The following is a 23933-nucleotide window of genomic DNA, read 5'->3' as shown; positions in this document are numbered from 1 at the left end:
GCGCAGTGGCACATCACACAACCGCAATAAGCAAATATGGCGGCGGCCGTCGACAGTGTTGTTAAAGTGTAAGTTTACCTTTATTTATTGTGAGAGTTAAACTAGCAGCCGCACAGAGGCGCTTTTTTAGTTAATTATTCATCGTTTCAAAGGCAGGGCGCAGAAAAATTGCACATCGCATCTTCAGTATTGAATACGATAATTGTCCCAAGAGGATAACGTTATCCTCCGTGCTACTGTTAGCTTGTTAGCTTTGGGGAAACATAAGGGAATCAACCCTGCTATGGAGCTGCATTTCAGCCTCAGTTTAAGCCTAATTCAGCAAGTCTTAATTGTACTTAAAGTGGTTTTACGTGTAAAAGCTTTAAACTGTTTGTAGCCAGTCGCACGCAGATGAAAGAGGGTTAATTTTCCTTTAACCTGTCAGGTTGGCGGGCGCTTTGTTGTGACGAGAGTCGCTAACAATCAACCTTTTGTTCTGACACCCTCCACCGTTACTGATAATGCTGAGTGCTCAAATGAAACTAGGCTTGGTTTGGTGTCGCCCGTAAGTAAATAATTAAATACATTGACCCCAGACAGAAAATATCATCGTTTTACTGTTGTGATTCAACATAATTAATAGTGGATTTATGAGGAGAGCAGTAACCCTTAATTATTCATTTTAGATACATCGACATTGACTACTGTTAAAATAGTTAAATTGTGATGTAATTGCAAAGCAGTAGAAGAGACGTTTGTGGTGAAATATGCGAGCAAAGTCGCAGTAGGTTGTTCGGTAGTGCCGTTTGCAGTAATTTCACAGCTCCTTTGTTGTGCAGCTCAAGCAAGGCCGGTTTGTGTGATAGCACAGTCATGTATCAGCTGCATGTCATTCAAAAAAGACTGTTTTAAAGTGAAAATAAGCTTTTATGTGTCTTAATTCACTTTATCTCGACTCTTTACAGAGCATAGTCATGCTGTTAAACCCAGCTAAAATTTGCTTGGCAGATAAGTAACAAAAATAGCAGCTGAAAAAAAGGTTTAGTACTAGAGAAGCACTGATTGCAATTTTCTTGGCTGATTTTTCCCTTAACTGCGACCTGCCAATACCATTTCCTTTTTTTTCTAAGAACTATAACTCAGGATATATTAATCAAACTGAACCTTTTTTTCAATGCAAATTATTTTCATAATAAAGAGATGATTAAACTTGAAAATGTCCCCCAGGTTGAAGTTAATTAGAGGATTTTCTCTCACTTAAATTACTGAAAATAAAATGCTCTGCTGTGTGTTGTTTACAGTATGTTAATAACGTAACCAGATAACTCTTATATCTTTTTCACTTGCTTGCATAATTTTTCACATAACTGCAATGATCTTTTGCTCATACTGAGGCTGCTAGCTTGTGCCTGGCTCTGAGCTCTGGATAGTTTTAGCTAGAGATACACCCATTGACTGTGCAGGGATATCTGAGCTAAAGCAAGCCAAGGAGGGAAACCACGAAAGCATTTGTGACAACAAATGTAATGAGACAGTTAAACATAGACATTTTAAGGACTGCTGGTGCTGCTGATACATTTTTACTTATCTCTTCAGTGTTGATTATTAATAGTCTGTTCTGATTTGTGTTATTTGACCTGTTAGTGTCCAACTTCCACTTTTCAGGCTTGGAGAGCAGTATTACAGAGATGCCATGGAGCAGTGTCATAATTATAATGCTCGTCTGTGTGCCGAGCGCAGCATCCTTATGCCTTTCCTGGACTCTCAGACTGGTGTAGCCCAGTCAAACTGTTACATCTGGATGGAGAAGAGACACCGAAGTGCAGGTATCGAAGTAGTGTTGGATGATTTCTTTAAGTATTTGTAGGTTCTCAGTCATCTAGGTCATAGTAATCCAAGGAGCTTGGAAAGCAAAGCGACTGGACGACCTTACGTTTCTTGAAGACATTTCACCTCTTATCCGAGAAGCTTCTGAAGAACCAAAGAACTGAAGAAGCTTCTTGGATTAGAGGTTGATGAAGTCCAGTCACTTTTCTTTCCAAGCTCCTTAGATGATCTCTGTAACTGATATACAGGGTGTAGCATGTCATCTCACTAAAATATACTTCAGCTTTTGGTGTTTCTCTGTCACATCAGGCGTAGCTCCAGGGCAGCTCTACACCTACCCAGCCCGTCGCTGGAGAAAGAAACGGCGTTCTCATCCCCCTGAGGATCCCCGTCTGGCCTTTCCCCCAATCAAACCAGGTACCACCTCTGATGAAACAACTTTTCCATTTAAATAAACATTCCATAAGTTTAATTATTTTCTTTTTTTTTTCTTTCTTCTATACACTGGTTTATCTGTTACACTTGTAGTGGTTGTATGCATTTTTGTTCTGCTTTGTTTGTGTAGCAGACTTGGAGCTGGGTCTGAAGCGCGATGCCTTGGGAGCAGTGGATGGCAGCAGTTTGGAGGCCCTGCTGAAAGGAGAGCCCCTTGACAGGAGGAGCGGTGTGGCAGATGTTCGAGGCCCTGAGGATGATCCGGCTACCGTGGAGCCTCCTGTGACATCAACGACCACCACATCCTCTGGGCGCATCCGTAAGGTCAGACCCAAAGCTGACTCGATGCTGATGCTTTTTGTCAAAAATGGCACAAATGATTTTTTTTTTTTTTTTTAACAAGCAGAAGCAATTAGACTGTTATTTTTATGGTAGAGAGTGCTGGACCATGATGACTACCTGGATGATCTGGATGACGAAGACTTTGAGGATGAGACCCCCAAGAGGCGAGGGAAGAGCAAGTCCAAGGTTAGTGTTCTGCTTCTTCACTGATGGATTGCCAACTGTGAGTCTAAACTGATATGTTTAAAATATTAACTTGGCCGACATTTGATGTTACATCTTTCTGACAGGAAATAAAGAAATCTTTACAATAACAAAAAGAAAAACGTGACCAGATGAGCTGCTGATAATTCAAGTCATCCTTTGTCTTATTTGCAGTCAGCGTAATGTGTTTTCAATGTTGTCATTTTTAATAATACAGTTAATTTGATTAATCAGCTCATCATTTGTCTTACATAATTAAAACAGTGATAGTTGATAGATAACTGAATTAAAACAACTTACAACAACAGTGCTTACAGTTACTACTTAAGTTGCAATGCTTATAGTTCTCAATCTAACGTTTTTCTTAAACGCACTTCTTTTCCATGGATATTGTTTGATCTCTTCAGAGATACAATATGAAACATCACTGGCTTCTTTAGTCTGATTGACTGACACTGTTCTGTCATTCAGACACAGATACGGTTGGCCATTGTGCTTTTGATACATGAAGCTGACACTCTTATCGAAAGGCATATTTATCTGAAAGGGGCTTTTCTTGTTCAGCTGGTTCTCCTGTGTCAGAGTTTATTTTTGTAATTTTGATTTCTCCAGTGAACCAATTTCACAAAATGTTCAATTCATTTTCATTTCCCAAAACATTTTGATCTGTACCAATTGTCAGAAATGCACTTACTTCTCATTGTTTTTCAAAACCGTTAAAGGTGACGTATGCAAAGTAAGTTGTGTTGTTTAAGTTGGTCTGTTTGTTGGTCTCAACTGTGCAATTTGTTGTTCAGGGCCGCAGTGACAAGAATGGCAAGAAGAAAACGGAGGCCGCAGCTGCAGCGCTGGAGGAAAGGGATAAACCTTACGCCTGCGACAGTGAGTATTAGCTTTCTGTGTAACGTGTTTGTGTGCGCCATGCATGTCAGCAAGAGAGGCTTTTGCTTTTCCCCTCTTAAAAGACAAAGATGAGCCTTGTGCCATGCATGGAGTCATCTGAAAGATCCCACCTGGAACTAAAGTTTGACGACGCAGAAGTTGAAAAAGTTGCTCGCCTGGATGCGTTGTCTTTTTTTTCTTTTCTCTCTCTTATCCCTGAGATGCTGCTTCGTGTGCTCTGTAACTTCCTGTTGGCCCCAGCTCACTGTGCAAATGCTCTCCTTCGCTGTATGAGTCTGCTACTAGCGTGTCCGTCAACAATTAATCATATGAAATGAAGTTAGTTTTTTTTAATGTTTTTTCTTTTACTTGGTTTTGAGGTGGTGAAAGGTGCACGCCCACCTTGTTTCCAACTTGGGCCTTTTTGGACGGTAGTTAAAATTCGCTGCCACAACTATAACACTTTTGTATGAACGTGTGTGTGTGTGTCAGTTTGTGGGAAGCGCTACAAGAACCGTCCTGGCCTGAGCTACCACTATACACACTCTCACCTGGCAGAGGAGGAGGGCGAGGACCGCGAGGAGATCGAGGCACCACCCACTCCTCGCCAGCCTGAGGAGCAGAAGAGTGAGTCACTCTCTAGTGCTGAGAGAGAGAGAGATGGAGAGAAAGAGGGGAGGGAGGTTTGGTTGCATGCTGTGTAGCATGTGTGTGTTTGTTCAAGGGAAGTCTCTCTCTCATTCTTTTTTTTTTTTTAATTTTTCTTGCTCTTTTCATTTTTTGATTTTCATTATTTCAGATCCCAAATTTGGAGGCATTCCTGATTGAAACATGCTTGCACAGTTGGGACTTTTGGCTCCCCCCCCCCCCTTTTTTTTTTTTTAAAAGCATATCATCCATATTTATTTTTTCCTTTGTCTGCTGTTTTTAAACCCCCAAACATATCCATGGTCTTGCTTTTAAAAAAAAAAAAAAAAATTCCTTTGTGCACGCGAAATCGTGTTATCATATACATAAAAAGAAGTGCGTTTTGTGAGTTGTCACTCATACTTAAGTTTCAATCATAATTCAATGCATCATCATTATGAATGTTATTTTTGGAAGGCCTGCTACAAACAGGTTTGTACTTGGAAAATGTGGAACTTTCATTTTTAAGCTGTATATGCTGATCTGCTTACCTGGGAGAAGAGCGCAGTGTTCTCTTTCCTTCATACGTTCAGATTCTTATAGTTTCTTCACTTATTTCCTGCACAGCTACTAAGAAGGGTCCCAATGGGCTGGCACTGCCCAACGATTACTGTGACTTCTGTCTGGGAGATTCCACCCTAAACCAGAAGACCGGCCAATCAGAAGAGTTGGTATCCTGTTCAGACTGCGGTCGCTCAGGTATGAACGCATTGTGTCCCTTTAGGCTTGGTTATCACACATATAGTTAAAAGCAGATATTTATCTGCTGTTTGGTGTAATTGGTCTTTCTTGAGACAACCATTTAAACCTTAAAATGTTCTGTATCATGATGCCTGCAGGTCTTTCCACACTACTTCCTCACAGTTTTCATTGTTGTTCACCTGTTTTGTGTGTGTGTTTTTGGGGTTTTTTGTCTCCTTTGCGTAGGCCACCCAACGTGCCTGCAGTTCACACCAGTGATGATGGCTGCGGTGAAGACCTATCGCTGGCAGTGCATCGAGTGCAAATGCTGCAATGTTTGTGGCACCTCCGAGAATGATGTGAGCTTTTTAAAAAAAAAATTTTTATTTATTTTATTTTATTTATTTATTTATTTTTTTTTATTTTTTTATTTTTTTAATGTTCCCCAAAACCTTAATCTGTAGTGGTTACAAGTTTAAAAAAACTGCCTGTGACCCCTTTCTTCTCTTTTTGACCATATCCACATAAGACTGTCTATTTTTTTTGAAATTCTTTATTTTCAAGAAGTGGAGTACAACATAGTGTGTCAATAACAGGATGTCCAAATATAAACCACTTTTATCTTTTTACGTTTTGAGAACAAAGAACAAGTGGGGAGCAAAGGAAAAACATCCGTCACAGGGTTTAAAGGGGGATAAGGCACTCACAGGCACTCTAAGTTTCTAAACAGGAGAAATTTCAACAAAGTCTGGGTGCAGAGGCTTAATAAAACTGACCCACTTGCTCCATAATTTGACAAAAATGCTCTTTTTTTTTTTTTTTTTTTTTTTTTTAAGACTTATTGAAAACATAATAGCTTCCATTACATAAATCTCATTCACAATGTCTTTCTACTCTGATATAGTGGGAGGCACGGGAAGGAGCCAGCATCTCTTGACTGCCTTTTTGGCTGCTTTTACCAGAATTGTAAAAAGATATTTATTTACTATGCACTGCAAGATTTACTAAGAATATGGTAGAAAATTGTAAAGGTATATTATTTGACTTAAACTTTCTATTTTTAAAAATCGTTTTGTTTTAATGAGCAAACATCCACTCTGTGCGTCACAGCTGTGGGACAGACACAGTGCAACATCACTTCTCAGTTTCAGCTTGTTGACTTGCAGTCCCCCCGACTCTGTTTTTAGTGTGTTTAATGAGTTTGAGAGGGACAACAAAGGCATATTAGTTGTTATAGTGGCTCATGTAGGTGTGATTAACTTTATTTTCTTTATTGATGAACTGCTGTCTTGACACCAGCATAACATACTGGGCCAAATAAACAGTATCTTTGGATATCAGATTTTAAAAAATTGGATAAGATAAGATACCTTTATTAGTCCTACGAGTGGGGAATTTCATAGTTCAATTAAAGAGAAAATCATATAAAAATGATATCGGATATTCTTCTTGTGAATGCGATAACTCAACAAGGTGATGTACGAGCTTCGAACTGATACCTTAGGGCTGGCTATTAAAAATCTCGGATCAGTTGAAATCCTGGTGAGGTCAAGTTTCCTGAAAATCTTGTTAATGTGAAAGCAAGAACAATGTAATGCAGGATTTTAAAATTGATACCATAGGTTTATCTACTAGGAAGGGGTACCCTAACCCTCTGAGTGGTAGCACTGGTGGTCACCAGTATTTTTTAAGTCTGTTAATTAATTAATTAATTAATTAATTAATTAATTTTTAGCTTATTTTGACAAACAGAAATTGAGACTGTTTCTGAGAGTAACTGTCCTTTTGCTCCTCCTTACTTCAATTCAGTTTTCATACAGTGTCTCTTCCTTACAATGTAAGGTAAAGACCATCAGTACTATAGGAAATACCCCAACAATCAGACAGCCCCCTATGAGCAAGCACTTTGGTGATAGTAGGTAGGAGAAACTTCCTTTTAACCCTTTAAGACCTACCATAGAACCAAGTTCGCCAGAGCTTATATTATATTTTTACATGCTGTGGAGCCATTTTTGGGAGCATTTCAAGTTGCTATACATCAATACAACCATTATAGCCCAAACTTTAATAATATGTCTGCATTAGGTGCATAGTAATTACATAAATTGCAAAAAAGTGCAATAAACTACAAAAAAATTGAAAATCGTTTTTGTTTTTTTAACATATATTTCTAGTTAGAGAAATTTAAGAGGCTTATCCCTCAAAACTGTAAATACAAAAAAGTTACACAAACTAGTTTCCCACCACAGGAAATTTATTTTGAGTGTCTTCATAGTTTTATTTTTGAAATACACCAATTTTTATATACTGCAGGAAAAACGAAAATAAATATTATAGTGCAAATTTGCAAAATAACAGCATATGCATCAAAATAAACTATTTCCAGCAGTGCAATATGAGTCCTAAGCATCCCAGAAACGACACAGAAAGTCATAAACTCAAACATAACTTTTTAAAACACATAACAAGTAAAACACAAGCTCATAAGGGCCCGATCGTAAAAAAACTACATTTCCGCAAAATGACGTCACTTCCGGTTTCGGGCAGGTCATGCGGTCATGTGATAGTTCGCGCTGATGGACGTAGGAAGTGTTACAAACAGCTGATGGATCGGCGAAGCGTGTTTCTGGAATATCATGTTTTTGTTGCTGCAAGTGATTTTTATGCAGTTTTTGCAAAGCTATATGTGGAAGGAAACTGTGACCTAGGACAAGCTGATGGCATAAGATGTAAGTACAACTCCTCCAGTTTCATATGCAAAAAAAATTATTGTGCTAGCTTAAGTGGTTGCAGAGCTACCGGGATTTAAAAATAGTTACGCAAAACAGAGCGTGCCCGCTCCGATCGGCTGTAAAGGGTTAATAGAAAGAAATCTCCTGCGGAACCAGGCTCAGAAGGGGCAGCCATCGCCTATTTGGGTGTGAGGGGAGGAACATGGGATAAAAGACACACGGTGGAAGAGCCAGAGATGAATAATAATAACTAATTATTAAATGCCGAGGGTTAGGGGAGTGAAAAGCGTGAGCGGTGAGCATTTCATCAGTAAATTGAAATTTTGTGTATTTGTAGGATCAGCTGCTGTTCTGTGATGACTGTGATCGAGGCTACCACATGTACTGTCTAACTCCACCCATGACTGAACCACCAGAGGGTAAGCAGACACTTTACAGCAGAGGGTAGCAAACTCAGAGGAAGTTGTTAGATACAACTGAGAGAGCTGTAAAAATGTGACTAATACAACAGCTAGTGGCCTTCTGGTATCTGCCAAGTTACTCCGAGATTCCATCACTTCGAGCCTTGTCTCACTTTGCTTCTGTTTTCCAGGGAGCTGGAGCTGCCACCTGTGCCTGGCTCTGCTGAAGGACAAAGCCTCCATATACCAGCAAAACCAGAGCTCCGCCCCTGAGTGACAACACAGTGGTGGACTCCACCCCCTTCAGGCACCAGGATCCCACCCCGAATTGAAACGTCAGACCTCCTCTCAGTCCGGAGCTCGAGGCTCGGTCCTGATGTAGCTGAGCCGGATTGCAGATCAGCTTTAGAAGTCTTTCATATCTTCAGCGGCCAAAGGGGGAGGGGGGAACAGAGCCAAAACAGACCTCAGATCAGCAACCACGGGGATCAAACCGTCACTACCAACCTGCCTGCAGAGTCCCCGAGGGCTGCCGTCAAACAGCATGGACACACACTTTCTCCTGGACTGTTACACACCAGATACCAGAGACACAGCGCATACAGTAACCATAGTAGCTGCTGTCTCCATGGGAGCTCCTAGGAGAAAACGGATTAGCACCACAGCTAACAACCTGCACCCCTCACACTCAAAGACACAGTGTGCAGTGTCGACCCACCACAGTTCTTCTTCTGCTGAATGATCTGTTTTTATTCCCCGAAAGGAGCAAAAGGAAAATGTCACAACATACAGTAAACGGTTGAGTATTCTTCTTGTTCTTCTTCTTCTTATTGTTATTATTATCATTATTGTTATTGTTCTGGTTACTAGTTGGCTTTTGTAGTGGCATGTGTGCTTTTGTCTGATCCATCGGAGTATTTATCCTTTGAGGAAGTTTCCAGAGAGGGACCCGGTCAGTGCCAAGGTCCGCCATCACACGACAGCAGCTCATCACTCGCTCATTTGAGTCTGCACAAAAGTTTTTGTATTTGCTACCTTTCACCTCCACTCCATTACTTCAACCAAACACTACATAAAGACCATATGCTGTAGGCTGAGCTCATCAAACAAAAGCCCTTTTTCCCCTTTTTTTTCATCTTTCTCCATCAGACAGAAAACCTGATTTTGCCGGGACGTCAGAAACATGAAACTAATTAGGATAAAGTAGCATCCTGTTCTCACAGCTGTTATTTTGCTTGCTTTGTAAACTTCATCTAGCAGTGACATCATCCTTTCACACTCCATTTCTGTTGATTCAGTGGCACACACTCATTCACAAACTGTAGCTGCTTTCATCATTTGTCACACTGAGGCAGATTTGCATGCAAATTGCACCCGTATGAACGCACACACACTCTCATGTCACACTCTTTATTTTTTTTGTTGTTGACATTGTATTGTTTGTATTTTATTTTATTTTTTCATTTTGTATTATCTGATATTCCATTGGTATTGGGAGTTTTCTAGTAGAATTTTGTAAACTCTACAGCATAGCAAACACTTCAATATCTAGCTCCTAATGCATTCTCTGTACTGTATTTGCCTTTTTCTATTTTTTTTTATGACTGTGACATGTTTGGATTTATTTGATTATTCTGATATGTCAAACCTCCATTATGAGTATTTGTATAATGATGTACTTTGTTGTACTATTTTTATTTTTACATTTCTTTGGTATTGAAGCCAATTTAGCCTGAATGAAAAATATCACCTTTAATAATGTGTTCATTGTTATTTCATTTTTGTCTTTTCCTGAATTATTCCTTCCTTAATTATGATTATGGACGACTATTCAACTGCTTGTTAACAAAATGATCTGCTTACTTAACCAAATGGCAGCAACTCACTGAATTTAGACAGGTCAGTGCCACTTGGAAAAGACAATTCCAGTGATTGTGAATGTGGCACCAAATGTACTGGGATTTTCCCACACAACCATCTCTTGGGTTTCCAAAGAATAATCTTAAAAAGCACTGCAAAAAGACCAGGCTGAGCATATTCTCTGGAGAAAATGCCTTGTTGATGTCTGAGGTCAGAGGAGACTGCTTCAATGTGATAGGAAGCCAGCAATAACTCAACCACTCATTACAATCGCAATCCAGTAGAGCACCTTTTAGATGTTATCAAACGGGAGAATAACATCATGGATTTGCAGGTGACAAATCTGAAGTAGCAAAGTCAGACTGGATGTTTGCCTGTTCAGTGCATTTGAGCTTATGCATGCTGTCACAAACCTCCATAACACTGCTTCTTTACCTTTTTCTTTATTGAAATCATATTGCATATAATTAGCATTTTCCCTATCATTAAAATTAGCCGACGGTTGTGGAACTGTCCATGGTGCTGAACTGCAGCAGGTAAACACCCCTGACTGTTTTTAACCTAGCTTCGGTATCCATTCTAAAACGAGAGCGCCACTTTGTTAAAGTAGCAACAGCGTTTACATACATCACTTCTGTCATCTGCTTTAGCAGGTAAACTGCTGACAGGACAAAGTTAAATTAGTTTCCATGTCCCAAAAACCAATTTCAGCCTCCACCTTTGACCATGGCTGTGGCCCATCTGGCCTGTTTGCCATCTTGGTGAATAAAAGTATTAGGAAAAATAAACAACCAAAGTTTGCTGATGATGTTGCACCGATCAAGAGCTGGGTAAATTAATAGAAATGAATGATTTGTAAAAATTAAGGTGTGGAGAAATGCCAGAAAATGTCTGAGAACTACTGTAGGTTTTCCCGCTTCTTCGGGTCCATTCAAAACAAGTTTAAATTTAGTCCTCTTTGGTTTAACTCTTCTGAGATGTTTTAATCTTTTTCGCAACAAATGTCACAGTGCCGTTAAATATTAAAAGTGTGATTAAGAATTTCGAGCCTCAGAAGACAAACATCACAGAACAAAGATTTTTATTGCACTCGTAACTCAAAGACATACACTTCAGGACTCTCTCCAGACAGACATTTATAAATATCTTGCAGAATATATTCATTGTTGTTTCAGGAAAAATTAAAACAACCTTTGTGTTGAGAAGCTTTTAGCAGGGGGGAGGGGGGCCTACATTGTATACAAAGCCAAGACAACAGTGGCTTAGTGCAAATATCTGGAGCGTGATTAGCCATGCTATGCTATTTTTACAGCTACAGATACAAAGGCGTGATGAAAACACAAAACTTTACATGAAATAAGTGGACAAACCGAGAAGCAACCATATACACTTACATGTGAAATCATCTGCTCGTTGAGGTTACTTGTGGCAGTAATAATAAGTAAACTAACACACTTTGGGGTTCTTATATAATATTTTAGGTTTCAGAATACAAATTCCATATTTTATACATTTCTTGTGAGACAGTGCATTATCATCGGGTTGGAAGTGCTACAGTACAAAACTCTGTAAAAGACTCATTTATCAAAGGTAAACAATTTCGCTTGTAGGCAGCCGGTGTCATAGTAACGACTATCTATTGTGGAAAGCCACTTTGAAATGAAACCATAAATCATCTCTCCGTACGTTTTTCATTAATAATGGCAGCAGGGGAGGAGGGCCGTTTGTTTGCGTGTAACGGGAGTGTCGTCTAAAGCTGTTCGAAACCGACGGAGCAGAGCAGGAAGACAGCGTACAGCAGCAGGAGGCAGACTCCCAGCCTGCGGTCCAGCCTCCAGTGGTTCATATGGACACAGAGGACCTGAGGAGTTACGGACAGAAAGAGGCACACGGGGAAAAATTAAATAAGTGCTTTTTGTTTTGTTGTGTAATCACGAAATATGTTAGTGAAAATGGTCTCAGACAGTGATGGGTGGTCTGTTTGTTTTTGTACACAATCTCACTATTTGATCTGTGCTTTATAACATCAGGAGCTACTCACAGTAAGCGTGACTGAGGCCAGAAGCAGAATCACTGAGTACACCAGGCCTTTGCTGTTTATCGTCACCTGACAGGACACACAATGTGAAGTGTGTAACGCGCTGTTTTAAAACACTTGCAACATGTTCACAGTCAAATTTTGGTTTTGGCCAATGATTTTTAATTTTGGGGCTTTTTTTTTTTCATTTTTAAATGAAAAAAACTCACACTGTTTAAAAGGGATTTTGTATGATTTTTCTTTCTCCCTGTCATTTATTTACCATTCCAGTGGACAGCATTTCAAATAAAGAGATCAGCACCTGTACAGGTAATCCCTGTGAGCTAAACACTCAGGCTTCAGACTGCAATTAAATAAAACAAAAACACAATGTATGATGCCACGAGAGATCCTTTACAATTGGTAGTTTCAGAGAACTCTGGCACAAGCACAAGCACAGGAACCCCGCCTACCTGCTGTTCAAACCTTTTGTTTGTGAGGAGCATCCAATCAGAACAAAGCTTAAAGAAAGGATGAAGAGAGCCCATGACCTCAGAAAAAAGTTTTTGGTCTCTTGCAACTCCTTGAATAAATATCTGGTTCTGGTGCATTGCCTTACACACACATTAGCTGTGTGTGTCTGCTACTGGTCCTCAACAAACAGTTTACAGAGGGCTGTAGCGACAGCTGCTTTCACCGCTAAAGACAGTGTTTTGAGAGAAGTAACAGTGAATCAAAACAATAAGACTGCAGAGCTGAACAGTGATCTGGATGAGCATAATCTTCACATTTTAACACTGATGTAACCTTCAAATACTAGTTATAGCAGCTTTGAATTACTTCTTCATTACAAATCAGTTACAAATCAAAAGAAATGGTAGTTAACAATGAAAGAGTAATTCAGTAGTTCTATAAATATTGTCCAATTACAAATGTAAGTTTTAAAGGTGCCTTGAATATCATGTAAGGTACTTACAAAAGTTTTCTTCAGGTGCCGAGAGACTTTTTTTTGTCTCGTCAAACACATTTCATGGTAATATTGAAGCTATGCTAGCTTACATATCAAAAGTAAAACTGAAACTGAGGTACAGAGAACAGCTGGTGTTACCACTGATCCATAGCTGACTATAAGAGTCCTCAGCGCCCAGGGAAAGCCCAGACCCAGCAGCACATCAAAGATATTACTGCCAATGGAGTTGGACACAGCCATGTCGCCCATCCCTGCAGCATAACAACATCATATGTTCACATCTTCATTTTCCTTTCCTTCATTAAATATTAAACACACAAATACACACCTTGTCGGGCGACAATGAGACTGGCCATGCAGTCAGGGACACTCGTGCCAGCAGCCAGGAAAGTGATGCCCATGATCACATCTGGGATTCCAAATGTATAGCTGATTATTGTCACCTTAAGAGAGGAAAAATGGTCATGCGCCTGTGTGTGTACGTGTGTGTTTAAACCAAATGTGTGTGTGTGTGAATGTGCATCATACCATCCAGACCATGAGGTAGGAGAAGAAGGCTATCCAGAGTGTGGAGGACAGGAAGGTGAGCAGGTACCAGCGCTCCCACCGCGGCAGGTTACAGTCAGGGATGGTGCAGTAAAGCAGGACGCTCACAGGCCAGGAGAGCAGCCACTTCAGACGCACACACCACCCATCTGAGAACATGATGAAAACACTCAGAAATGCACAAACAAGGTGAAACACACACACGCCCACCAGTTTGCCCAGAGGCGTCCTTACAGTTTAATCTGAACCCTTAAATTATTCACTGGCACAGCCTGGATGTGTCCGCGACTTCTCCTTTTAACTAACTCCATCAGCTATCAAATACTGTAAAGGATTATCTCTACAGTGCCTTGATGAATAATTATATTATTATTTATCAAAGCAGGAAGTTCTGGCTGATTCCAACGACAGAAAAAGCCTTTTAGAAGATCGACACAGTCTCTCATCTCTGCATTTTCTGTGGAGAGGAAGATTTAATTGGCTGTGGATGGCAAAAAATGGCATCCTGTGGCCAGGTACATGATCGAGCTTCAGGATTAATCTTTTTCTGTGTTTCCTGAGTTTTAAATATGTAATGAATATTAACATCATAGTGGGTAAAACTCTAGTTATTGCGAAAAGCAAAAAGTGTGTGTTTTTTAGTATTTCTTTGACGCAGTATGGCTTACATGTGCATTTCAGATACTTTGAGAGTAAGTTTTGTCTCTTGCTTTTCCAAAAGACATGTTTGATAAGACTGACTAGCTCAAGTGTCGTAGTTCAGTCCTACCCTATAGACATGTTTTTTTTAGCAAAAAAGTTGACTTCTGTGTCAGGACCAAGTTTGGCCTAAATTTTTAGATATATTGAACTTTTAAGAGGAATCTTGTTTTGCGGCTGGATGTGAATTGCCGTGAAGATGGTGTGTGGTGGTGCATATATTTGACTGTGTATTGAACATATGCAATACCTGAGATTCAATCTAACGTTAGGCGGATAAACTCACATCTAAAATGATTTCCTTTATAGCATAATGATGTGAAACACATCCAAGTATTAAAACAAAATCCCAGTCGGCCTTTCTGTGAGGCCGGCTCTTACCTGGCAGGACAAACGGTTTGAAAGGAACATTCTCTTCATCTTGGTCCTCTTGCTCCTCCTCCTCTTCCTCTTGCTCCTTGGGCTGTCCTCCCCCACATGTCTCCCCTACTGTCTCTTTACCCCTTTCCAACTCTCCCTCTGGTGGCTGTCTCTCTCCCTCAGGTGCCGTCCCATTCTCTCTCCCCCAAGGCCCACTGGCTCCCGAACCTTCCTCCCCTGAAGCTGCCCCTTCCTCTGGGCCAACCCGAGCCCGAATCAGCCTTTGCCTCTGTGGGTGATTGGTGAGGGAAGTCAGGAGAAATTTAAAAAAAGAAAGAACTTTATTCAGGAAAAAACAGAAACACATGAGAAACACTGCAGCAGGGTTATGGAAATGAAGGTAGTTAAGATTATTTGAACTGGCAGGAAGAGTGATTATGCAGCTAGACAAGTCTTCACATTCACCAGAGGGGATTTAGAAAGCTTTATTTTGGTGGGGGTGGGGGTGGCATGGAGAGAGCAGGCATAGCATTGGCAGGTGTGCTTTAATTTGATGCTGGAAATGGCAATCACAGAGAGAAAGCTGAGAGAGTGAGGAAGCAGATTGGGAGATTGGGGTCTTGTCTGCTTTTGTGTCTGGGCTAATATTATGCATTAGGCTGCACTCTGTGTTGGTGTGATTTCTTTGTGGGCTTATTAGATGGCATCTGTGTAACAATGGCAAACAGGATGTTGTTTGATATGCCAGTACACATCTCCCCGTTTGCCAGTTTGTCTGCTATAGATGCACCAATTTAGTGTCTTCTTATTCCAGTACCACAGCTTTGGGTTCCTGCTGATGCTGTGTACTTCTCCCTAACTAGTTCTAGGTTTCAAGAAAAAGAAAAGAAAACCACTGAATTGAAGTGTTTATATTTAAATCTAAATTAAAATGGTAAATGGTCTGTATTTGCATAGATGGTATAACACTAGTCGCTAAGGACCCCAAAGCGCTTTACATATCCAGTCATCCACCCATTCACACACTGGTGATGGCAGCTACATTGTAGCCACAGCCACCCTGGGGCGCACTGACAGAGGCGAGGCTGCCGGACACTGGCGCCACCGGGCCCTCTGACCACCATCAGTAGGCAACGGGTGAAGTGTCTTGCCCAAGGACACAACGACCGAGACTGTCCAAGCCGGGGCTCGAACCGGGAACCTTCCGATTACAAGGCGAACTCCCAACTCTTGAGCCACGATCGCCCACCAAAATACCACCAAGCCGGCCGAAAAAGCCAGGGCAGCTTGATGTTATGCAATGAGTGTGAGCATGTGCAGTGTACCTCGCTGATGACCATGCGTCCTGCCATGCGCAGGCAGGTGAAGGGGGGGAAATGCGGGGTGATGAGAAGACGGAGGCTTGCCTCTGACAGAGTGAGTTGATGGGGGTGCGAGTTCAGTAGCTCATCCACCATCACGACCCCTGAATCCTGACCGGCCACCACACATGAGTCTTGGAGACAGAAGGAAGAAAAGCAGAAAAATGTTTAGTGGGAGATAAAAGAAGAGGGGAGGACAAAAAGGACACAGTGTTACGTAGAGAATAACTTTTGTTCGTCAAAATGGTCTAGTTCTATTTCAGCCTGTTGGAAATCCCCAGGGGAACACAAGAACCTTATACTGACAGCTTAAACTGTGTCACTAGGTCTGCTGGATGCTGCTCAGAGGCTTGGCAAACTTTTTCCTGTTTTGGATGTACAAGCACATGTACAAACACGACCCTTTTCACCTGGTTTCAGCGGCACCATGTCATTGTCGCCGTCTCCGGCGTTTCCGACAGCAGTCGTCCGTCGCAGACCGCTCAGACACGGCTGACCTGCCCTGCTGCAGTGTCTCTCCACCAAGCAGCACAGAGATCTGTTAAACCTTCACAAAGCACAACACATGAAGATGCTGCCTGTGGTACGTATAAAACATGTTGTGGCTTTAGGTTGGAAATATGAGCAGAAGCAAAGACTCACTTCATGATGATTATATAGAGTCCATACATAGAGATCAGGATGATGGTCTCCCACCTGAAACATGCACACAAATACCACCACAGATTCACAAATACCCACACAATCATCCAACGCACACTGGCTGCAAAAAATGTTTACCACAGTCTTACCACAGGACTTTTTCATCATAGATCACCTGCAAAAAAAAAAGAAGGAAACTTTAATGCCAACTTCAATTAGTTTTTTAGAAATATATTTAAACCATAACTCACTGCGAGAAGTTGCAGTATAGGCATGCAAAAGATTGTTTTATAAAGAATGAGAAATAATAAAAACTGGCCAAAAAACCCCAATATTAATGTCCTGTAATAATACAGGAGGTGTGTAGTTTTTCCTATACTGTTAGCCCTATACTTTATATAGTAGTTAAATCAGACAACTAAAAAAAAAATTATTTGGCGCCCTTCACTGTGCACACATGAAAATCTGATCTACAGATTTTGAAAGGTGGAGCTGGAGTAGAGGCGGGTTGCAAAAGGGCTTGCAGATGTGCAGCAAATGTAGGGCTGCTAAAGTACCGATAAAAACACACGTTATATGGAGAATTACCAGTGTACCAGAGTATGAGCCGTGACTTTGTATCCTACTTGATTTATCAATTAAAATATATACTTTAGATGCACCAGTTTAACATTAGAGTCATCTTTCATTTGCTTTTATTCTTGCACTAAAAGGTGCTTCCTTTCAATTGTAGGAATAATGTTACATATAACGGTGAGTATTTCAAAATCCAAATCCAGTTTATTTATATAGCACGTTTAAAAACAAAACGTTTGCCCAAAGTGCTGCACAGAAACACAGGGTAAAACACAAGGTACAACCACTGACACTCACATAAAACATAATAAAACACATAAAAACCATATCAACTCAAGCCAGTCTGAACGCTATCGAAAAAAGGTGTGTTTTCAAAAGCATTTTAAAAATAGGAAACGAAGATGCCTGTCTAATATTTAAAGGCAGCGTATTCCAAAGTTTTGGGGCCATAACTGAAAAGGCTCGTTCTCCTCTACGTTTAAGCCTTGATTTTGGGACAACCAACAGCAGCTGGTCAGCTGATCTGAGGGTCCGTGAAGGAATATAAGGCTGAAGTAACTCGGAAAGGTATGGGGGAGCAAGACCATTAAGGCATTTAAAAACCAGTGTTAGGACTTTGAAATTAATTCTGTGATGAACAGGAAGCCAATGAAGAGAAGACAGGATAGGTGTTACATGTTCATAGCTGTGGGTACCAGTTAAGAGGCGGGCAGCAGCATTTTGAATGAGCTGAAGACGAGCAAGAGATCGTTGGCTGACTCCAAAAAACAGTTCATCACAGTAGTCAAGCCGTGTTGAAATAAAGGCACGTATTACCTTCTCCATGTCACGTCTTGACAAAACTGGCTTCAGCTTAGCTATTTGCCTCAGCTGGAAAAAGCTTTTTCGCAACACCAAACTAATATGTTTGTCCAATTTAAAATCTGAGTCCATAATGACTCCCAGGTTTGTCACACGCTGCTTGATATAAGACCCTAGAAAACCAAAATTTACGAGCGGGCTGCATGAAATATTATTAGGTCTAAATACAATCACCTCCGTTTTACTCTCATTGAAACTCAAAAAGTTCAAAGCCATCCAAGCTTTGATATCTTCAAGGCAGTTCAAAAGGATTTCAGGACTTTTCATCAGTACTGAGTTTTGTACTGTAGAGATTTCTCACCAGAATAAGCACCACTATGGAGAGGATGTAGAAAACAGCATCACGGAACAGAGGCCACCAGCTCAGAGCAATGGGCTGCAGAGAGAAAGGAAACATGAAACACTGTGAAGACTCCGTCAGGCAGCAAGGGGTGCTCTGTAGTGTGCGTACCTGTCCTGCAAAGATGCCACAGATGCCGATGATAACCAGGATGTTAAAGACAGCTGATCCCACAATAGTTCCCACGCCCACGTCACCCTTTGTGATAAACACGGCTAAGTCCAGAAGAAGAAAGATCAAACTGAAATCATGCACACGTGTTTTATCTGCAACAGTGTACAAATTAAGAGTTTCTCAACAGAAGATAAACACAGTAATTCATCTGTCAGTTGACACCCAGAGGGGCTGGCCTGATGTCTTTCATGTTTTGTAATATTTACCGACTTATTGCCTAAAGTCAACTAAAGTCAAAGCAAGACTTTTTTCTTTCAAGATTAAAATATATTGTATCAGAGGCCGTTTTTGAGGACATTTCCAAAGGAAACATTGATTTAGAAGTAAGGCTTTCATTTTTATAAACTGTAGGTCAACATTTGTTTCAGAAAAAGCAGAAAAAAGTAGTTAGTAGTTAGTCTCAATAAAGGATCAGCGTCACAATACAATAATATCACAATATACTGCTAACAATAACAATGGCTCGTGCTACAGTGATGCTGCAATACCTGATACAAGACAGTTATATCTGATATGTTTTATCTGTGCAAAAGAAGAAGAAAATAATGCTAAAAGGCAAAATGTAGAAGTGATGTATTTAATTATTGTACTGTAGTGTCACAGTGTATGGGCAACATTATTATATAAGCAGTTACACTTACTGACCTGCTGTATATGCTTGTTTGTGTTTAACGTAATTTTTTAACTGTAACAAAAGAATTTCCCATATCTGGGATAAATAACGTACATCTTATCTTATAATATATTCACCTTGGAAACGTTTATTCCTTTGAACTGGTTGAATTTTTGACATGTCTGAGCTTAATGCACCGACCTGGCCTCAGATTAACGTACTTATCAATAAGCTTAGAGTGAAAGTCCCAGAAAAAGGCAACAAAGAAACAGAGCTGGGGATGACAAGCACAGCTTAAAAACACAGAGACTAACTCAGTGAACACACAGAGTATCTGACAGAGGCTACAATGGAGACAGGACTGTTTACTCAAAGAGGGAGTGAGTGAAACTCAAAACAAGACACAAGAGACAACTAACTAACAAAGTAAAAATAACAACAGCACCCAACTAAACACAGAGATATGAAAGCTCACACTAAAAAATAAAAACACAACACAGGGGGAGGCTGGAATAATGAGCTGAAAACAAAATACACGGACAAACACAACCCTCCACTAGGAAAACAGTTAAGTAAACATAGAACTATAGACTCTGGAATAGCAGGAAAAATCAGAACATAAACTCCAAAATATAAAATAAAGGTTTTATTTAATTTTATTTAATTTTTTTTTATCTTATTTAAAAAAAGTGAAAGTTTATTTACTGAAACACTGTTAATGATTAAAAAAAAACCCTGCCCCACAGTGACATGATAAACCATCAAGCAAAAATAAATGTTGTCTTCTTGACATCTATGATTAATGATAAATGCCTAAAATTAATCACTGCTAGCTCCCTATGTGCACTTTTCTCTGTCCTGATTAGACATTGTCTCTCCGATTGCCTCTAATTGGAGCACTGATGGCAGAAATATTGATCTAACCAGCTGGAGGGAATGACTGACTGGGATACTGACCAATCAAAGAAGTGAAGAGCTCAGGGGCGGAGCTCCCAGCTGCCATGAAGGTTGCCCCGGCAACATCCTGACTGAGCTGAAGGTTCTAGTGGATGGAGAGGGGAGATTAAACAGGCTTAAGGATGAGGATGGTCATATTTGGTATTCTTCTGTCACAGGATTGATCCTAATAAATACGGTGTGTTTATCCAGAGCCTGCCGTAGCCAAAGACCTTTACTGCTGTCCAAAAACTACTAGAAAAACATCAACTAAGGTTACATTTGTCCAATGAACATGAACACTAGTTTATAATTTAATACCACAAGGCTTAAACAGAGAGTTCTGATAGACTAACACACTATTGTTTCATGTCTTTAGAGATGAATTACAGCCAGTAAAGAAAATACACTCGCTTCTTACCCTTTAAAGGTTTTTTTTTACTTAATACCTAGAGTAGAATGGGAAACTATCAAGTATTACTTTACTTTCAGCCATTATAGATTTCTGCATCGTACCTCTGACACTTTTTCCAGTGATGGCACAAAGTAAACATCACAGACAATGGCCAGTGCGTGAAACATGTAGATAGCCTGAGAAATACAGCAAACGCATTACTGAAGATTTGGTTTAAGATGAAAATAAGAGAAAATACAGCATTTTATTATGTCAAACGCAGGCTTTCAGACAGATGTGATACTCACACAGAGAACATGAAGGAGGACTGCACCCTGTCTCCTTTGATCCACAGTAAAGACGTCTTCAGGAAACTCACTGATAGCTTGGGAAAAGATGGATAGAGTGTAATCTAATGACATGTGGAATTAGGAAACAGTGTTGGACAACAAAAACCAGTTACCAAGTATTCTAATACATTACATTTTAAACACGACTCCCTAAAACCTGCACTTTTATCTTCTGATATCTGAAGATTATTTTCTGTCATGTCTCAAAATTAACTCACAGTGACTTTAACACACTTTCTTTAAAGGAGGATTTGTTCCCTTGGAGTTCAGAGAAGAGCCGCAGGTAGGTGGTTAAATGAAGGCTGTGATTAGAATTATAACTCAGCTCCACCCTGAACCTGCGGGCATTTATCCTTGCATGCGTCAGATCTAGAATTGGCGTATCTCAGTTTGTTGAATGTATCCTGTATCTTGTCTAGACACAGCTTGAGTTTAAAGTCACACAACCAGGAGTCCAATTGCATTACAGCTGTATTTTCCATGCTCCTCTTATGACTTCACACTATCCCTCACGCCATCCAAAAACAAGTGTTTTATTGACTTTCTTTGTCAGTTCTTCTAAAAGCAATTCCAATTATATTGAAGTTCAGAGGCATCTAATTTGGCTGAGCGTCACCATGCATCACAGCCTTTCTCCTCCCAGCAGAAAGCGATTGCTTTGCTTGGCTGCACTGTCTTGCACATAAGCTCATAAATACCACAGCTCACTGCAACATTTAAAAAGCTTTTTTTCATGATACAGACGCAACAATAATCTGAAAAGCAGCCTCCCAAGTGACTTCCCCTCAAGGTTTTCTGATTTAACTGTACGTCAGATTTTTTAAACCGCTTTTAAAAGTGAAAGAGATATCAATGTGCAGTTAGAGGCAAACACAAATCACACCTAAGAGGCAGAAATGGCGTGATGTTGGTTTAATTCAGATCATGATCAAACTGTATATTTTTAGCATCAGAAACCACATGATGCTCTTAAAAATAGAAATATGATAGTTTGAACAAAGCTTTTAAGTTGATCTGCACTATATTTCCGTGAGGCAGGAACTTCATTCTGACTGAATACAGCTCAGTGTGTTCTGTAAAAATCTCAAGCAGCCACACAGATCCAAGCATGCATAAGCAATGGTAGAGCGGCTGATGAGAGGTTACTAATCAGCGGGTCAATACCACAAGCGGGCACTTTGAACAGCTCCAGATGCACACTATATCAAACCACAAACTCAGTTTCCTAGCAACCATCAAAGACCTAACTGTTTTTAAAACATATATATGTACTAAATTTAAAGAAATGAAAGGTGGACCAGAGGAGTAAAGGAATGCACAAGAGGAAATAGTTCTTGATTTAAGGAGATAAACGAAGATTGCACACTTTGACTGCCATAAACACACAAGGGCTCAGAAGGTCACGGTGACTGTACACAGGTTATCCAAACCTGAGCTCATTCTAGCTCAACACACTGATGCAATTAGACTTTTAAAGTTTTGTAAAGATAATGTTCCTGTTGGCGCATCATGCACGTCTATAAACAGAGTGTATGTGAAAGACACAAACACGTGGTAAAGCACCTCACCAGATCTAGAAGCACCCCCAGTCTGGTTGTCTTCTTTTTGCTGGATGAGCTCCCTCTTGAATAAGGAGCTGCTGTGATCCACAGTTGGTCTATGGTAGTCTAAAAAGAGTAATTCACATATGAATACAGTTAAGCTATTTGAGGATATAAATTCAACATAACCTTTTATGTAACTTTAATGTGTTTCTTTACTAGTATCCCGCTAAAATAATCTGTACAACGTGACATTTGCCTTAATACTGCAATTTGATTTGTTATAGCAAATAATGAAAGTATAGGAGTGGTTAAGACAACTTTAAATCAGAGTCTTTATACGCACCTGTAACATCACAGAAGTGAAAGATCCAGGCGGCTGCGAACAGACCGACTCCACAGACGCAGAAACGCCGGAGGAGGCGCGTCTGCCTCGGTCTTCTCGGAGCCTTCATCCCGCCTGCTGCCGCCGCTCGTCGGCTCTCCGCTCAGAACATGCCGCTGCCCCTCTTCCTCGGACTCCTGCTCTCAGACCGAATACAACTGGCCTGTTGATCTCTTATTCTGATTTATTGTCTATCTTTCTTTGCTCCATCCAATAAGCAAGCGGATGTTAAACAGGTTCGGCCTGTCCACAGCATCTCCGGGAGTCAGTCAGCACTAACCGTGCAGCATCCACACGCTTCACATACATCCAGCGGATACTTGCACACAATGAATCATCAGCCAGCGCCTATTTGATAATATCCCGTCTTTCCTCCTGATCTAAATCTGATCTGCTGTTTATGATTTTCCCGTCGGGGAGGAGGGTTTTTTTCCTGGACCTACAGACTAGAGCGCCTTCAGCTGGGTGGGGCGACGCGAGTGAAATACTGATAACACGAAGCAATGATTCAAGTGTCACGTGAAGCGCGCGGCACCGGGATTCTGTGGGGTGCATGAGAATATTTTCCAAAAGTATATATATTTTTTTCATCGATTAAAAAAGAAAATTCAAAAGGTTAAAGGGAGTAAAGCCTCTGTGTGAAGTAAGGTCCAAAAATAAGATAAGATCAGAAAGATGTTGAATAAAGACATATGCGCAATGCAACTTAACATAGATGATAAGATGCAAACTGCAAAGAGAGCCATAACATCCATAGTTTATTCGTTTTTGGGAATCAGAATTCTGAGATTAAAGAATTCTGACTTTAATCTCAGAATTCTCAGAAAAACGTCAGAATGGAGAATTCTGAAATTAATGTAAGAATTCTTTTTTTATCTGAATTCTGAGACTAAAGAATTCTGACTAATCTCAAAATTCTGAGATTAAAGTCAGAATTCAGATTTTCCCCCCTCTGAATTCTGACTTTAATTTGAGAAAAAAAGTCAGAATTCTGCCCCTTTTCTCGGAATCCTGGAAAAAAAAAAAAAAGACGTGCCCACTTTCCCCCCCCCAGTGGCCCTAATCCTCTTCTGTAGCTAAGACACTTGCTTTTGCAAATTTGATTTTTTGATCAGCACAGCCTCTACATGCTGTT

The 23933-nt window shown here is 40.3% G+C and overlaps 2 protein-coding genes across 5 annotated transcripts; one reads left to right on the top strand and one right to left on the bottom strand.

Annotated features, from left to right (window-relative positions):
• The first annotated feature begins 11 nt into the window (after positions 1-11).
• On the top strand, positions 12-9582 carry LOC146638963 (zinc finger protein ubi-d4-like). 2 transcript variants are annotated; one of them, XM_085371995.1, is made up of 11 exons: positions 12-68; positions 1648-1808; positions 2119-2226; positions 2375-2568; positions 2680-2772; positions 3588-3672; positions 4165-4299; positions 4927-5058; positions 5287-5399; positions 8110-8191; positions 8365-9582. In XM_085371995.1, exons 1-11 carry the CDS (start codon positions 37-39, stop codon positions 8448-8450), a joined length of 1221 nt encoding a protein of 406 aa, XP_085228121.1. In that variant the 5' UTR covers positions 12-36; the 3' UTR covers positions 8451-9582. The 2 variants fall into 2 exon arrangements, with proteins under 2 accessions (XP_085228121.1, XP_085228130.1); XM_085372004.1 differs by lacking the exon at positions 4165-4299.
• Positions 9583-11783: 2201 nt separating this feature from the next.
• LOC146638962 (sodium/potassium/calcium exchanger 3-like) lies at positions 11784-22868 on the bottom strand. 3 transcript variants are annotated; one of them, XM_085371977.1, is made up of 17 exons: positions 22756-22868; positions 22441-22529; positions 20831-20907; positions 20645-20719; positions 20150-20234; positions 18517-18620; positions 18367-18441; positions 16778-16803; positions 16629-16682; positions 16397-16533; positions 15951-16120; positions 14647-14914; positions 13549-13715; positions 13349-13463; positions 13159-13271; positions 12075-12140; positions 11784-11894 (listed from the first exon to the last, which is right to left on the bottom strand). In XM_085371977.1, exons 1-17 carry the CDS (start codon positions 22866-22868, stop codon positions 11784-11786), a joined length of 1845 nt encoding a protein of 614 aa, XP_085228103.1. The 3 variants fall into 3 exon arrangements, with proteins under 3 accessions (XP_085228103.1, XP_085228095.1, XP_085228111.1); XM_085371969.1 differs by having other exon boundaries at positions 22441-22539; positions 22760-22868; XM_085371985.1 differs by having other exon boundaries at positions 16032-16120; positions 22441-22539; positions 22760-22868.
• Between the last annotated feature and the right edge of the window lie 1065 nt (positions 22869-23933).

The sequence above is a fragment of the Diplotaxodon limnothrissa genome, linkage group LG2 (genome assembly GCF_057381915.1).
Source record: "Diplotaxodon limnothrissa isolate DT_005_m linkage group LG2, D_limnothrissa_male_GT1.1, whole genome shotgun sequence".
Lineage (NCBI taxonomy): Eukaryota > Metazoa > Chordata > Actinopteri > Cichliformes > Cichlidae > Diplotaxodon > Diplotaxodon limnothrissa.
The sequence above is the reverse complement of the archived record's forward strand: the minus strand, read 5'-3'. Positions and strand labels throughout refer to the sequence as shown.